Source organism: Geotrypetes seraphini, chromosome 5 (assembly GCF_902459505.1).
Source record: "Geotrypetes seraphini chromosome 5, aGeoSer1.1, whole genome shotgun sequence".
NCBI classification, from domain to species: Eukaryota; Metazoa; Chordata; class Amphibia; order Gymnophiona; family Dermophiidae; genus Geotrypetes; species Geotrypetes seraphini.
Window position 1 is genome coordinate 63,848,973 of NC_047088.1, and position 17,755 is coordinate 63,866,727.

The following is a 17,755-nucleotide window of genomic DNA, read 5'->3' on the forward strand; positions in this document are numbered from 1 at the left end:
TATGTTCCGCAAAGAAAAATACAATCTGCCCAGGAAGTGGATCATCTGGTCACTAATGAAATAAATTTGACAGAGTTTCTGGAAGATAGTCAGGATGTGATCAAGAGTAGGTCCACACTGGTAATAACATGCATGAGTGAGATAGATAAAATGTTAATAATGAAACTTTACTTTAAAAACAGGTTGACAAAATTTTGTGGAGATTTGGTTAGAATTTTTCCTGATGTCTCTAGAGCTACGCAACTAAGAAGGAAAGAATTCTTAAAGTTAAAAACAAGAGTTTTAGCTCTTGAGGCATCATTTTACTTAAAATTTCCATGTAACTTTCTTGTTAAATTACAAGACATTAAATATGTATTTTGGGATTCAATTCAATTGAAACAATTCTTACTAGCTAGAGAACAGAAATGAGTTTTCTTTTCTTTAAAAGTGTTTCACTACTGAGAAATTGGAGGATGTAGGAGTCCCAAATAGTAGGGACTGGTTAAAGATTCACTGGGATGAATCAAGAACCAATTCTTAGTTTTCTTCTTACTTTTGTTATTGGAAATAGTAGCATGTCTTCCCATTGTTGTGGGCTTGGAAAGGAATTTTGTTTGTATGTAGAAATTTCGTTAATTAAGTGTAAGAAACCTTTTTTTATTGTAACCATTAAATTTGTATAAATAATTAAAAAAAACCTAAAATGATGGGTCACCAGCAGTCCTCCTCCTCACTGTACAGGGGGGGAGGGAGAGATGGAAAAATGTTGCACAGGGGGATGGGTTGGCAGGGTCATCGGGGTTCTGTTGCATGGGGGGAATGGCTTCATATTATCTGATCCATAAAGATCTCAATACTTTTTTATTTTAGAAATGTTAAGACATGTGAAATTCAGTTTGTTTAAAGATGATCTGTAATTTGTTTATTTGTTAATCATTTAAAGCTCTATTTTATAAGGAAGATGTGGCATACAAGAATAATGCTTAGATTAGATTAGATCGAATGCAACACAATGACATTGCTTTTAGGGTTCTGCACAGGGGAATGGGAAGGAGGGATAGAAAGATGCTGCACAAGGGGATGGGTGAGAGATGATCGTTGTACACACACAAAAAAATAAGACATCCCTCAAAAATAAGGCCTAGGGTGCTTTTTGGACTCAAAATTAATATAAGACAGTGTTTTATTTTCGGAGAAACCTTCTAGCTCCAAACTATTTACACTAAGCCAAAGAAGCACCTCCTATAGCTGGGCTAGTAAGAAATTTTCTCTTCATTACATCAACCATTTTAACTTCTATTTCTACCTCCCCCATCCCCAAGTTTGATTTGGTGATCGTCATCAGGAATCTTGCCTCAGGCTGATAAAGTAGCTTTTCTTCTTTGGATAAAGTAGCTTTTGTTCTATAGATCCTCACCACAATAACATCTTCCTTGCAATGTGAACTCTAAATGCTAAATTGTATAGCACTCAAAACAACAATAAGGCAGAAATAGTCCAAAAAGGTTCACAAAGGGGGCGCCCAGGAACCAAACCTGAACACAACACGCAAGCCGCGTAAAGGCTAACAAGATAATATCAAGTATAAAGGGTGCTCTCAGTGTGAGCAAGCAGTAAGGGGAGACTGGCTCCACTACTTCATAACTCAGGTAGAGGTAATGTACCCCCACCCGCACACCATCACTGAGCACCCTGGGCGTGCAATTCAAAACCACATAATTTAACTAAGTGAATAACAGGTGGAACCTGAGCGACCCCTGAATGAACCCTACCAGCCGAAGCACCAGCGCCAAATCAAAACATCAAGAAAAAATAACTTAACTGAAAAGTGAAGGAGGAACTCATCTCTGAGACTCAAAATGAAGTGCGTCCGGAAAACAGGTTCAACCGAGCTGTCTGCTTTTTAGCGCGGGTGCGTTGCTCCTCGGTCGCCCCGCCTTCCAGCCGCCCTCACTTGTTTTCGTCGGGTTCCTGGGTTCCTGAAGAAGGGTTCTTCCCCGAAACCGGCTTGGTTGAACCTGTTTTCCGGACGCACTTCATTTTGAGTCTCAGAGATGAGTTCCTGCTTCACTTTTCAGTTAAGTTATTTTTTCTTGATGTTTTGATTTGGCGCCGGGGCTTTGGCTGGTAGGGTTCATTCAGGGGTCGCTCAGGTTCCACCTGTTATTCACTTAGTTAAATTATGTGGTTTTGAATTGCACGCCCAGGGTGCTCAGTGATGGTGTGCGGGTGGGGGTACATTACCCCTACCTGAGTTATGAAGTAGTGGAGCCAGTCTCTCCTTACTGCTTGCTCACGCTGAGAGCACCCTTTATACTTGATATTATCTTGTTATTTACGCGGCTTGCGTGTTGTGCTCAGGTTTGGTTCCTGGGCGCCCCCTTTGTGAACCTTTTTGGACTATTTCTGCCTTATTGTTGTTTTGAGTTCAGGTTGTGGCAGCAAGTTTTGGAGTGTTTTGTTTTGTTGTTCAAATTGTATAGCACAGCAAAGATGACTCTTGTTTTCTGTTTGTTTTCTTTTTCAGCTCCTAATTTGCAATCTGATATAAAGAATGTAAAATTAATCTCAGAAAATTTGCATTATACCTTGACTTGGGAATTAGATAATTTACAACAATGTACAAACTATGAAGCAATGATTAGGTATGTCATTAAAAAAATCCCTTTTTAGACCTATATTTGAAGGGTGTGTGAGTCCTTAATCGTTTTTATGGATGGTGTCCTATCCACACTAGATTTTTCAGGCATGTCAGAGGGATGTGGTGATTCAGATAAAGGTGTCTTTGAATCTACAAATGTGAGTATACTGTGGATGTATGTGTGTGTGTCCACAACCTACAACAGGGGTGGGCAACTCCGGTCTTCGAGGGCCGGAATCCAGTCGGGTTTTCAGGATTTCCCTAATGAATATGCATGAGATCTATTTGCATGTACTGCTTTCAATGCATATTCATTTGCGAAATTCTGACAACCCGACTGAATTCCGGCCCTCGAGGACCGGAGTTGCCCACCCCTGACCTAGAACGTAGGCTCCATTAGTTTCTGGCTGAAAATTATTATTCTGTTTTTTGCTTTCCTTTGTTCCACCTGTTTTGTCTTTCCCCCCCATCATGTATAGCCTTGTTTTGCTGGACCATATTATCATTTTACATTTTTGTGGAGCCAATTTTCAAAACCTGCTCAGTGGCTAAATTACTTTCTTTTTTTGTGTGTGCTCAATATTTTTATTGGTATATAACAATACAAAACAGCACATCAAACATGAATAGAACAAAAGGAACAGCAATAGCAGATAGTCCAAGCAGTTATCCTATGTCTGAGGCAAATCTAATAAGCATCACCAGCAAGCAGGTAGTACAAAGTGCATAATGTACAGCAATGGTTCCCAACCCTGTCCTAGAGGACCATCAGGCCAATCGGGTTTTCAGGCTAGCCCTAATGAATATGCATGAGAGATATTTGCATATATTGGAAGTGATAGGCATGCAAATCTGCTCCATGCATATTCATTAGGGCTAGCCTGAAAACCCGATTGGCCTGGTGGTCCTCCAGGACAGGGTTAGGAACCACTGATGTAGAGCATATTATGGTAAAACAAGAAATAAGAAACATAATACAGGTATGGATAAGTAGCAAAAATCTCCAATTACAGAAAGATGTAAGACAGATGCATAAACAATGTCAAAAGGTGCAATCAAAACACATTTGTATTAAGGAACAAGAAAATAGAATCAGAGCATCAGAAAAACATAAAATTAGATAGAGTGTGTGGAACCGTGACCCAAGATAGGATCCCAAATCTCATGGAATTTCCGCAAGGAGTCAAGTTTCTCCGCATATATGCGTTCATATTTTACTATGGTACAGACACTGATCCATCATGCAGGGTATGTGGCAGACGACAAATCCTTCCAATTAGAAAGTATTACTTTCAGTGCCAGTATTAGCAAACCTCTCAGAAGTAGGGTCTCAGGAACAGAGAGGGAACGTGTTATTGCATCAGCGTCAAAAATGATTATGGCATAAGACAGAGGTTGGCCAGTAGACAAAATCTCATCAATCGTCACCCAAATTTGGTTCCAAAATTTCCTCAACATGGGACAGTCAAATAGCATATGTTGGAGGATTCCCCCCTCAGCGTTTGGATGCGAAGAACCAATTTTAGCAAGGCGGGGGTGGGGGGGTGGAGGGGGGTTCCAGAAGGCTCTATGACACGTTAAATAAGCAGTTTGCAACACTGAGGATGAGTGAAGGACCCTGCCTGAGGACATCCATATTGAGTTAAAACATTCTTCATCAAGGGACAGGTCCACATCTTTATGCCAGTCTTCTCCCAGGTTCTGATCAGGTGGAAACTTGCAGAGTTACAAAATCTTCTTAATAATTGCCCATATTGATAACTTCCCTCCATAGCTGCTTAACTTAGGAAGCTACAATCAAATTGGCCACTTTGAAAACTGACCAGCTGAGCACCAAAATTTAGGGTTCTAATATCTCATACTTAAATTTAAGTTTCTAAAAAAATAAATATACAGAGGGACTGGGATGACTTTAGGACTGAAAAATATTAGGCACTCAACACTGATTTTCAGCATTAGACTCTAAGGCCTGGATTCTCTAACCAGTGCCGTTGTCTGCGGCTGCCAATTGCGTGTCAATCACGCGATGGTGCTGATTAGAAAATTGCGCCTCCAGCAAAGGTAGGCACTGGAAATGTAGGCCAGGGTTTTCCAGGCCTACATTTTTAGCGCCTACTTTTGATGAATTGTGCCTCCATAGGCGCTTTACACCACCTAATGCCACATCTGGCATTAGCCACACCCATAAAGCACCTATGGAAGCATGATACCAGTGTTGATTTTTTTAGGCGCCAGTAGGCACTTTGAAAATCAGTGAAAACTGGTGTTTAAACAGCATTTTTCATTGAGCTTAGGGCGCCCTATAGGCATCATTTAGAGAATCCAGGCCTAAGTGCAGATTCATCTGTTATGTGCCTTTGACTCGTGTTCAAGTCCTAGCAACTTGATAAACATGGTAGACACAACATTGAAGGCGTCGGCACAGTGCGCCACAGCCTCAAGGAAAGCAAACAAAATGTTGGGTATCATTAAGAAGGGTATCACGACCAGGACGAAGGAAGTCATCCTGCCACTGTATCGTGCAATGGTGCGCCCGCATCTGGAGTACTGTGTCCAGTACTGGTCGCCGTACCTCAAGAAGGACATGGCAGTACTTGAGGGAGTCCAGAGAAGAACAACTAAACTGATAAAGGGTATGAAAAACCTCTCATATACTGACAGACTGAAAAAGCTGGGGCTGTTCTCCCCGGAAAAGCGGAGACTTAGAGGAGACATGATAGAAACCTTCAAGATCCTGAAGGGCATAGAAAAGGTAGACAGGGACAGATTTTTCAGATTATGGGGAACCACAAGTACAAGGGGGTACTCGGAAAAATTAAAAGGGGACAGGTTTAGAACAAATGCCAGGAAGTTCTTTTTCACCCAGAGGGTGGTAGATACATGGAACGCACTTCCGGAGGATGTGATAGGCCGGAGCACGTTACAGGGCTTCAAAGAAGATTTGGATAGGTTCCTAGAGGATAAAGGAATTGAGGGGTACAGATAGGAGTAGAGGTAGGTCATAGGGATAGTCAGGGACCACTGCTCAGGCAATAGACCTAATGGGCCGCCGTGGGAGCGGACTGCTGGGCGAGATGGACCTCTGGTCTGCCTCAGCGGAGGCAACTTCTTATGTTCTTAAGTTGTCATAGCAAAATACAGAAGAAGATTGCTGGGCCTGTCTTCTGCACAGTATAGATTTGATGTTGTTCATAAACCTAGCCAAATGAATTACAGGCATAAATTTAGGAGCTTAAGCATATAGGAGAATTTTATCAAAAACTTTGGTTCCTAAATTAGGCTGAAAATCTTTCTGCATTTGGAGAATGTTAGAAAATAATTTAGCCGAGGGGCGCTAGTGAGCACAACAATGAATGGTTGTGTAGCAGTTGAGCTCTGCCGGCTGGATTAGAAAAAGAATGAATTCTTGATGCACAAATGGTTCCCTGTTGGATGTGGTGAGATCTTCTTGCTGTACTACAGGTTCAGGTAAATCCTGGAAGTGAAAGAGCATTGAACCCATTTCCCCACAAAAAGCCTCGATGAGTAAAAATGAGGGTGAAAACGAGGCCCTGAAAGTGGTAATGGATGAACTTCGCTCTATGCAGGAGCTCCTGCAAACCACTGGGCAAAATACAGAGGAACTAAAAACTTACCTCACTTCACTGTCCACTGACAGTGTTTCCATCAAGAGTGGACATCGCCGAGCAACGCGTCGAAACAAATGCGATGAACTTCAAAACGCTGCAGCGGCAGGTCAAAAAAATGGCTCCATGGGGTTACTGAAAAGTTTCCAGCCCAACCAAGAAGAGAATGATGTGGAGCCATGAAACTTACAAGTTATTCCACAGTTTTCTTCACACTTTTCATTTCACATCATTGAAATGAAAAGTGTGAAGAAAACTGTGGAATAACTTGTAAGTTTCTGATTCTCTTTTTGGATGGGTTGACAATTTTTCAGCAGCCCCTTGTGCTGTGATGTCATAATGCCTCATTCTGCCAATGCCTTAGAGACAACCTCATTAGTAACAATGGCTTGGTTTCCCTATACTTGTGCCCATTCACTAGATACATTTGCCTCACTTAAATGAAAAGTGTCAAGAAAAGTGTGGAATAACTTGTAAGTTTCATGGCTCCACATCGTTCTCTTCTTGGTTGGGCTAAGAACTTCTCATTGAATAAAATGATACCCGGTGCTAAAACAGCACAACTTGTGGTAAAATAATCCATCTTAATGGTAGCCCATGTTGATAACTTACCTCCTAAAATTTATGAAATTTGATCCCTATGTTATAAAATCAAGGCATGTTAAATATTAATGGATCATTTCCTTATCCATTTCTCTAGTGCTCTCATCTCCTCATCTAAACTCTTTTCCAAATTCTTATTCATAAATTGCTTATTCCACATTTACATTACATTACATTACATTACATTAGGGATTTCTATTCCGCCATTACCTTGCGGTTCAAGGCGGATTACAAAAGGTTAATTTAAAAAAGACAGAATTACAATGATTAGCTAGAGAGGTAAGTTGTAGATCTTAAGAGCATTTAGAGGTCGTGTTGTTATTGCTGTTTCAGGAATTTCTTGAAAAGTGTGGTTTTTATTTCTTTTCTGAATGTCCTATAGTCTGGGGTGGTCATCAGAAGGTTGGAGATCTGGTTGTCCAGTCTTGCGGCTTGAGTGGCTAGGAGGCCGTCGTGTAGTTTTGTTCTTTTTACTTCTTTGATTGGGGGGGGTATGAATGGGGAGTGCGTTTTTCTGTGTCTGGTACTGGGTGCTTGGATGAGGCGATTGTTCAGGTATGATGGGCTGTCTCCGTGTAGGGTTTTAAATAATATGCAGTAGAGTTTGAAATGGATTCTTTCTTGGATTGGGAGCCAGTGTGAGTTGATGAAGGCTTCAGTGATGTGGTCATGTTTTTTCAATGAGTAGATGAGTCTCAAAGCTGTATTTTGGATTGTTTGGAGTTGTCTTATCGCAGTTGCAGGACATGGAAGGAAGAGTATGTTACAGTAGTCCAATATACCTAGTATTAGGGATTGTACTATAAGTTGGAATTGTGTTCTTTCAAAGAATTTTCGGACTTGTCTCAGGTTTCTCATGATTGCGAATGATTTTTGAATTGTTTTATTTATTTGCGGTTGCATTGTGCAGCATCTGTCTATGGTCATGCCTAGTAGTTTTATGGTGGTTTGGATGGGATATTTGGTTGCGTTTATGTCTAGGTTGGTTGTGGTTTGGATCTTGTCATTTTCTAGGAGGATGAATTTGGTTTTGTCTTGGTTGAGTTTAAGTTTGTGATTTTTCATCCAGGTTGTGACTGCTTCAAGTGTTTGGTGAAGTTTGTCTGTCATGGTAGGTTTAGAATGATCATATGGGACGAGGATGGTGATGTCATCCGCATAACTATAGGAGGTTATGCCTAGATTATCCAGATGCGTTCCTAGAGATGCAGTGTAGAGATTGAAGAGGGTAGGGGATAGTGGAGATCCTTGTGGTACGCCGCAGGGGTTTGACCAGGATTCTGACTTTTCTTTGTTTGATTTTACACTGTAGGTTCTGAGTTTTAGGAATCCTTCAAACCAGGAGTATACTTTATCTGAGATGCCTATTGCATCTAAGATCTGTAGAAGGATGTTGTGGTCTACTAGGTCGAATGCCGCCGATAGGTCCAGTTGTATGAGTAGCATTTTTTTCCCTGTACTAAGTTGTTGTCTGACGGTATCCATAAGGGAGCCTAGTAGTGTCTCTGTGCTGAAGTTTGTTCTGAAGCCTGATTGCATGGGGTGGAGTAGGTTATGGTCCTCTATGTAATTGGTGAGGAGTTTGGCTACTAGGCCTTCTATAATTTTGACATATAGCGGAATTGAGGCTATAGGTCTAAAGTTAGATGGGAGGTTTTGTGGTGCTTTTGGGTCTTTTTGGATTGGGGTGATGACAATTTCGCTGAGATCAGCAGGGAATGTGCCTTCTGTGAGCGTGAATTGGATCCATTGTAGAGTTATAGTGCGGAATTTTACACTAGAGGTGGTAAGGAGATATGAGGGGCAATGGTTGAGGTCACAGGAGGCATGGCTGTATTTTTTGTAGAATTTGTTGAATTCTGACCATTGTATGTTAGGGAATTGAGTCCAAATTCTGTCTGCTGCGATTGCCTCTTTTCCTGTAGGGTGGGTTGTGATTGGATTTTGATGGGATGGGTTAAGGATGAGTGTGGCTCTGGTGTTGGTGATTTTGTTCTTGAAGTGTTCTGCTAAGAGGGTGGGTGATGGTGGAGGTGTGTTCGTGGAGGTTGTGTATGGTTTGGTGTCTGTTAATTCTTTCAGGATTTGGAATATTTTTTTGGAATCTTGGGTTTCCGTGCCTATGAGGTTAGTATAGTAGCTTTTCCTCTTATCTTTTAGTAGATTTTTGTATTGTTTGTTGATTTTTTTCCAGTCGGTTTTTGTTTGATCTTGGTTCTTTTTTCTCCATTTTCTTTCTAATCTTCTACACTGTCTTTTGAGTTGGAGTAATTCATTATCAAACCATTGGTCTGATTTCCTGCTGGTTCTGGTTTTGGTTTGTAGGGGTGCCAGATCATCAAGGATGTTGGTGGATACATTTTTCCAGTGGGAGATGAAGTTTTTTGGGTCGCAGTCTTGGATAGTTTCGTCTACCTTTGACCAGAAAATGGTTGGGTCGATATGTTTGCGTGAGGTATATGTGGTTTTTTTTGATTGAGGTGTGTGTTTGGTCTTGGTCCAATTGATGTTGAAGTTATAAATGTAGTGGTCTGACCATAGGGATGGGGACCATGTTCCGTTAGGAGTTTGGATTGCTGGATTGGATGGTTGGTGAGACATGAATGCAGCAATGTCCAGTTGATGACCTTTTTCATGAGTGGTTTGTGGGTTTAGGATCTGGAAGGATAAGGCATTGAGGAAGGATAGACAGTTATTTGCTGGTGTGGAGGTTGTGTCTTCTAGGTGTAGGTTTAGGTCTCCTAGGATGAGGTTATATTCAGCTGTTAGTGAGTTTTGGTAGATGAAGTTTTCAAATTCAGGTCTCACTGTGGTCCAGTTTCCTGGTGTTATGTAGCAGAGCAAGCAGTTTAGAGAGTTTTTTAGTGTTGGGTTTGTGAGTTGACACGCTAGGAAATCCATTTGTGGAGTGGATGTTTTCTCAAGTATGTTTAGAGTTAGGGAGTTCTTGAATATTATTGCTAGTCCTCCTCCTCTTTTTTTCTCTCTGCAGGTTACTGTTATTTTGTATCCTGGCGGGCATACTTCTTTTATTCTAGGGTCTGTGTCTGAGGTTAACCAGGTTTCAGTGAGGAATAGGCAGTCAAGTTTTTCTGTTTTTATCCAATTTTTTATGTTTTCTGTTTTGGGTCCTAGTGCTCTGATGTTAACATAGGCACATGTAAGGGAGGTCGTGTCAGTCTGGGGAATGTGAGTTGTTTCCGGGTATATGAGTGTTGTGGGAGATGGATGAGATTTTGTTTTCGGAAGTGTTGATCTTCTTTTCCAGGTAACAGTGATGGAGTGTTGAGTGCTGGTGTGGTGGTTCGAGTTTCTTGATGTGAGTATTCTTCTGTTGGGAAGTTGGAAGTTGGTTGTACTGGAGGATGTGGTTGTGGTGGGTAAGTTGTTTGCTGCTGCTTTCCAACTAGAAATGAGGAGGATTATCAAAAGGGTGGCTAGTGTGTGTGTATGCAGGGAGAGCTTCATTTTTGATGTCTGGTTCGGGGGGGCGGAGCAGGGCTCCCACGCTGGCCCGATCTGGCTGGCTTCTGTGAAGTGGTGTGCTGGGTCGTTTTTAAATGTAATATGTCCTCCGGCTGGATTGGGGGGGCGGAGCAGGGCTCCCACGCCGGCCCGATCTGGCTGGCTCGTGTTGGTGCTGTGCGCTGGCTTTTTTAAGGTAAAATGTCCTCCTGCTGGATCGGGGGGGGGCGGAGCAGGGCTCCCACGCCGGCCCGATCTGGCTGGCTCGTGTTGGTGCTGTGCGCTGGCTTTTTTATGGTAAAATGTCCTCCTGTTGGATCGGGGGGGGCGGAGCAGGGCTTCCACGCCGGCCCGATCTGGCTGGCTCGTGTTGGTGCTGTGCGCTGGCTTTTTTAAGGTAAAATGTCCTCCTGCTGGATCGGGGGGGGCGGAGCAGGGCTCCCACGCCGGCCCGATCTGGCTGGCTCGTGTTGGTGCTGTGCGCTGGCTTTTTTATGGATCGGGGGGGGGGCGGAGCAGGGCTCCCACGCTCCTCTCCTTGTGCAGAGGGGGCCGGAGAAAGAGTGCAGAGTCCTCCGGTGTTGTTTTTTTAAAGTCGGCTCTCCTGTGCCGGGAGGGGGGCGGAGCAGGGCTCCCACGCTCCTCTCCTTGTGCAGAGGGGGCCGGAGAAAGAGTGCAGAGTCCTCCGGTGTTGTTTTTTTAAAGTCGGCTCTCCTGTGCCGGGAGGGGGGCGGAGCAGGGCTCCCACGCTCCTCTCCTTGTGCAGAGGGGGCCGGAGAAAGAGTGTAGAGTCCTCCGGTGTTGTTTTTTTTTAAAGTCGGCTCTCCTGTGCCGGGAGGGGGGCGGAGCAGGGCTCCCACGCTCCTCTCCTTGTGCAGAGGGGGCCGGAGAAGGAGTGAAGAGTCCTCCGGTGCTGTTTTTTTTTTTTTCAAAGTCGGCTCTCCTGTGCCGGGGGGGGGGCGGAGCAGGGCTCCCACGCTCCTCTCCTTGTGCAGAGGGGGCCGGAGAAGGAGTGAAGAGTCCTCCGGTGCTGTTTTTTTTTTTTTTCAAAGTCGGCTCTCCTGTGCCGGGAGGGGGGCGGAGCAGGGCTCCCACGCTCCTCTCCTTGTGCAGAGGGGGCCGGAGAAAGAGTGTAGAGTCCTCCGGTGTTGTTTTTTTTAAAGTCGGCTCTCCTGTGCCGGGAGGGGGGCGGAGCAGGGCTCCCACGCTCCTCTCCTTGTGCAGAGGGGGCCGGAGAAGGAGTGAAGAGTCCTCCGGTGCTGTTTTTTTTTTTTTTTCAAAGTCGGCTCTCCTGTGCCGGGAGGGGGGCGGAGCAGGGCTCCCACGCTCCTCTCCTTGTGCAGAGGGGGCCGGAGAAGGAGTGAAGAGTCCTCCGGTGCTGTTTTTTTTTTTTTCAAAGTCGGCTCTCCTGTGCCGGGAGGGGGGCGGAGCAGGGCTCCCACGCTCCTCTCCTTGTGCCACATGTATTACTGCTTAAAGATGCAGACATTATTTATCTAAAAAACATGTTCCATTCCCAATTGGAGATGGAAATGGAAGAGTGACACCCAGGTTGAATGATTAAAAGCACAATACATGTACAAAGTACTGTTCAGTAAATGAAATAACACTGCATTCATTCCTTGACCTTGTTTTCATTTATATTGCAGAGGAAAAAATAGTTATAGAAATTGGACCAATATGGACCTGATTTGCGAGAGAGTCAACTTTTCTTGTGTATGTGACCTATCGAAATATTTAAATAACAGCGAAAATATTTATGACCGGTTTACGGCCAAAGTGAGATTAATCGACAGCTCGAAAGAATCTAACTGGACAGCATCCAAACCGTTGTACCCTTTTAAGGACTGTAAGTCTATTGATTGCCTTAGCTGGTGGGTAATGTGAAGCCTAAGTTGACATCTTTAGAATTGTACTGACATTTTAAAAGGTAATATATGCTGTATTCTTTTTACTTTATAAGACAACTGCAAGTCCTAGAGGACACACCTGAAGACTAATTTTCTAAACGCCATTCATTTTACTTGCCTGAGGTCACAAAGTAGCTCTTAACTAAAGTGCACTAAGAAGTTAAGATCGTGACAAAGAGGACGCTATTTGCACACAAAGGCAATAACAGCTACACACTGGCACAACAGTTAGTTCTTGCTAATTCATGCAATAACTGCATAGTCTATTGTGGGGCAGGAAATGGGAGGCCTATGAGAGGGAATGGATGTACATTATTAAGGCATGGTCACATGGGGGTAATTCTATAAAGGGGTGCCTATTTTTGGGCATCTGGAAGCAACTGTTTGGATCCTATTCTATTCAGAAATGCAAGCAACTACTTTTTGTTATTTTTTTTTTTTTTTCTATTGCAAATCAAGCAGTGTCTCACTTCCGGCTCATCACACAATTGTTTCCCACTATTCACCTTTATAGGACCCCCAGGGACCCCTGAAGAAGACTTTTTGTCGAAACGTGGACCGTGTTGGGTCCTGTATCCCTAGCGGACTAGGTCCTTTATGTGGATGATTTATTTTTATGTGGATGAAATTATTTTATTTGGATGATTTCAGTGTACCTTTGGAACTTTGACACTTTCAAATAAAGTTCATTTAGGAACATCGTCACTCCACAGAGTTTTTTTTTGGTTTTCTATAGAATGCTAATGTAGCAGATGAAATATGCATCTGTATTTTAAATTTGAATACTTTAACGCCAGCCACAGAGCTGGTGTAAATGCTAATGACTAGATTGTGAAAGAATGTGCATAAATCATAGTATTCTTTAATGTACAGTACATATGTAGTTGTGTGTCCATCCTCCATCTAAATTCTGACCATGTGAATGCTCACCTTCAAAATATGTACCAACAAAGACTGATATATGCTTATGGAATAGTGTTTAGCCAGATTAAACCCCTCCCCCTTTTATCAAGTTGCGCTAGAGCAGTGGTCTCAAACTCATGGCCTGGGGGCCACATGCGGCCCGCCAGGTACTATTTTGAGGCCCTCGGTATGTTTATCTTAATCACAAAAGTAAAATAAAACAGTTTCTTGATCATACGTCTCTTTAGCTATAAATGACAATATTATTATTAAGACTTAGCCAAAAGGAAAGATTTATAAACTATGAAGAGTTTTACCTCATGCAAAATTGTCATTTCTTTAATAAGACATTAACTATTTTTTCTGCGGCCCTCCAAGTACCTACAAATCCAAAATGTGGCCCTGCAAAGGGTTTGAGTTTGAGACCACTGCGCTAGAGGCTTTTAGCCTGGGCCGTTGAGGTATGTGCTCCGATGCGCAATGGAATTCGATGAGTGTTGGATCATTTAACATGCTGGCCTGCGCTAAAAACTTCTAGTGCAGCTTGATAAAAGGGAGATATGTTCATGTGCATCTAAATTTTACCCCTTCACTGCGTTCTGTCAATGGTATAGTCAGTACAGATGTACTTCCTATCCTAAATAAGAGGCAAGAAGTGCATGGTTGTTAACAGTGAATGGACTTAACAAGTAGTAAAGAGTTTTTCTGTGTGGCAACTGTCTGGAAAGATGCTGGCAACACCCTAACAGTCAGTGTACTTTGAACTTTCTGCATGAAGATTTTTGCATTTAGGGCCTGATTCTGTAAACAGCGCCTAAATTGGCAGGCACCTGGCAAAATGGCATCTGCCGCATGCCAGTCAAATGTAGATACAGTTTACAGAATAACGTCTAGTGGGCACCTAAATTGAATTAAGCACTAGTGTGAGGTAGTTGCCAATATTCAACATGGAACCCATTCTGAGCTCGGGGAGTACGGGATAGAAATCAAATTAAATATATATATATATATATATATATATATATATATATATATATATATATATATATATTTTAGGTCAGGATTTTCCTGGCCTAACATACTGGCGCCTAACTCAGATGCTTACTGGAACCTACCTCATACCATGCCTAGACTCCACCCCCCACCATGCCTACTTTGTGGATAGGTGCCTTGGTGTAGGCGTTGCTAGGCACCACGTGGATACCACCACGTAGCACGGGTTTAGCACGCGCTAAAATTCTGTGTGCGCTAAAAACGCTATTGCAGCTTAGTAAAAGGAGCCTAAATTTTGAGAAGCACTGACTTAACTGAAGTATTTATAGCACATAAGCACTTTCTATAAAGCACTTTGAAGCACCAGTGCACTTTAAAAATACAGCATAGTTGTTTCTGTCGGTTTCGAGTGTTGAAATGAATTGTAGTTCTTTAATGAACAAAAGGAAGAATCCCCAATCATGAAAGATTACTGAATTATAAAGAATTTGTAGACTGCTATATTAGATTTATTTAATTCAATTGGTGAATTAATTAAGATTAGGTAATGAGACATATTAATTTAAGGAAGAAACAATAAATTAATAAATAATAAGTAATAAATTAATGGTTTTAGTTATGGTAGGGAGGATGGGTTCAAGCCGGTGATGTAATCAGGAGTAAAAGAAAAGAAGTTTTCTTTCTCTTGGAAGAAATCCCAGAATGGGAAAATTACTCCATAGTCTGAGACTTGTTCCTGTTTGTTTAATTAACAATTAAAAAAAATTTCTGCAGCTGAAATTATATGCATGCTATTTGTGCAGAGCAGCCACAGTAAAAGGAGGAGGACCTGTGCCTGGTGCCTGCTCAGAAGGGCAATCCTTAGGCACAGTATCTCTTTCTGCCTGCAGCTGCCTGCAGCTTCTCTCTGCCTATCTGATGGTAGGTCTGGAGCAGCGATCAACTGAGAGCCGGCAGAGGGGAGAGCAGCAGCTGGTGGCTCAGCTGAAATATGGCTTCCCCTTTTGGCTTCGGAGCCATGATCAGCTGATTGGGGTTCCCCTGCCGGCGCCGGTAGCTGTTGTACACTCATACAACACATGCATAACAGCTGTACCCTCCCTTGTTATTTTTTTCTGTAGGGGAGGGTGCAGCTGTTGTGCGAGTGTTGTGTGAGTGCAAAATTCACACACAATAGTTACTGGCACTGGCAGGGGAAGTCCCAATCATCTGGTCATCAGGTAGACATCATTAAGCATTGCTAGGCGCCTCGACTTAGGTGGCACTAAGCATCCTAAGAATTCCGCCAGGAACTCTTAAATGGTAATTTTTTTGATTGGCTGAAAACTGGCGTGGTCAATTAACACATCAATTAAAAAAAAAAAAAAAGTTGCATGTGGATTCTGAAGTTAGGCATTGCTAAGCGTCCTATACAGAATCTGGCCTTTAGTGCCAGAATGGTACATGGGGTAAAGTCAGTTTAGATTTGATAATCAAATAAGGGAAAGTGGGATCACTATAATAACCCACACAAAAATTCCACTTTAAAAAGTTTCAGTGGGAGTCAAATTTATCTATAAATGCTCAATAATTCTTATATGGAGGAAAAATGGACTCAGGGCCCCAGTCAAAATGATCATATATCAATTGGTGACTTAGCGAAGACAGATACTTTCTGGGCCTGTTCAAAAAGACCTCCTAAAATTCCAGAAATAACTCTTTGATAGCCATTTTGAAGTACAGAATAATTTTGTGTTCTCTTCACAAATGGCCCTTGTACCCTGATGCAGCTTGTGTAAGCAAAACGCTGGCCAATGTTGATGGGACCATTTTGGAATATCATAAGATAAGTGAAGTTTTCACTTCTAAAGAGTTATGTGTGGAATTTTAGGAAGCTTTTTTTTTAAATAGGCCAATGAAGCATCTGTCCCCTCTAAGTCACTGATCGATATGTGATAATTTTGACTGGGACTTTGAGGCCATTTTCCCTCCTTATAAGAATTATTGAACATTTATAGATGCTTTATGCACTTATGTAAATTTAGGGCTCCTTTTACTAAGCTGCGCTAGCGGTTTTAGCGTATCCTTAACGCGCACTGCAATGCCGCGCACGCTAGATGCTAACACATCCATTGAGCTGGCATAGTTCTGCCGCATAGCGCGGGGGGGGGGCTGCGTGCACTAAAGATGCTAGCGCACCTTAGTAAAAGGAGCCCTTAGTTTGCACTGAAAATGAGATTTTGGTGTGGGTGAAGTTAGGGTGAACCCAGAAATTATCTGGGCACTGCTGATATATATTTAGCGTTGGTGTCCAGATAACTAATTGGGCAAACAGGACTGCATAAAATGCTACTTTAACTATGGGCTCCTTTTACTAAGCTGTGGTAGCGTTTTTAGCTCACATTGCAGATTGGCACGCGCTAACCCCCGCACTACGCGGAGAAACTGATGCCAGCTCAATGAAGGCATTAGCGTCTAGCGTGGGCGGCATTGTAGCACGAGTCAAGCGCACGCTAAAAACGTTAGCGCAGCTTAATCAAAGGAGCCCTATGTTAAGTACTAGGTAAGGTACTGAATATCGGTGGTATATCACTAACTTCTGGGCACTATCGAAAACATGGACATTCAGGGCTCCTTTTACAAAGCCGCGTTAGCGCGCGTGACTTTTAATCATGTGCTACCCCCCGCGCTAGCCGAAAAGCTGCCGCCTGCTCAAGAGGAGGCGATAGCGGCTAGCGCGCCCGGCGGTTTAGCGCGCGCTATTACGCACGTTAAACCGCCACCACGGTTTCGTAAAAGGAGCCTTCAGTCTTGGTACTTGGGTAAGAGCCAGCACTGAATATCAACCAAGGAACTTTGATATTTGTGGATAAATTTGCAGAATATTTACTTCAGGAATTATTTGGCGCATAATGTAATGGAAATTTTTTTGATGAGACAGTTTACTGCATTTGCAAGTGTTTGCTTTTTTTTTATTTCACAAAAGCCAACTGTAAAATGCATTGTACATGAAAATTCAATCCACCCGATATTCAGCGCTATTCAACCGGTCAGGAACGGTTCCAGGTCAGTTACATAGTGCTAAGCTGGTTACACACTAAAACTCCTAGCCAACTATGTTTAGCAGCCAGATTGGGCTTAAAGAGCTGGTCTATCTTTGACCGCTATAAACTTAGCCAGCCAGTACTGACTATCAACCTAACTGGTTAAGTTTTTATAGCGGCCAACAATAAACCAGATATTCAATGCCAGTCACCTGAAATGGCCCAACATTGACTATCCAGGCTCAGCACCAAGTGAGGGAGTCAGCCCAGTTAAACTCACGCAGTCTGAATATCATCCCCAATGAATACATACAATGATATTTAAAAGTATTTACAAAAAAAGTTACATTTTAGAGCGGGGATCTCAAAGTCCCTCCATGAGGGCCGCAATCCAGTCGGGTTTTCAGGATTTCCCCAATGAATATGCATTGAAAGCAGTGCATGCCCATAGAGCTCATGCATATTCATTGGGGAAATCCTGAAAACCTGACTGGATTGTGGCCCTCGAGGAGGGACTTTGAGATCCCTGGTTTAGAGGGTAATTTGATAACAGGGAGCCTAGTTTAAGAGGACAAGTTAGTGCTGGCAAAGGTACCATTTTATAAAGGT

The 17,755-nt window shown here is 42.7% G+C and overlaps 1 protein-coding gene across 2 annotated transcripts in view; it reads left to right on the forward strand.

Moving 5' to 3' along the window:
* Positions 1 to 17,755, forward strand: part of LOC117361296 (interleukin-20 receptor subunit alpha-like) — a 70,755-nt gene that overhangs the window by 31,467 nt on the left and 21,533 nt on the right. For both annotated transcript variants that reach the window (XM_033946446.1, XM_033946445.1), the window contains exons 4-5: positions 2,510 to 2,627; positions 11,967 to 12,166. In XM_033946446.1, the coding sequence (XP_033802337.1) occupies positions 2,510 to 2,627; positions 11,967 to 12,166 (318 nt within the window). The remainder of the gene's footprint in view (positions 1 to 2,509; positions 2,628 to 11,966; positions 12,167 to 17,755) is intronic.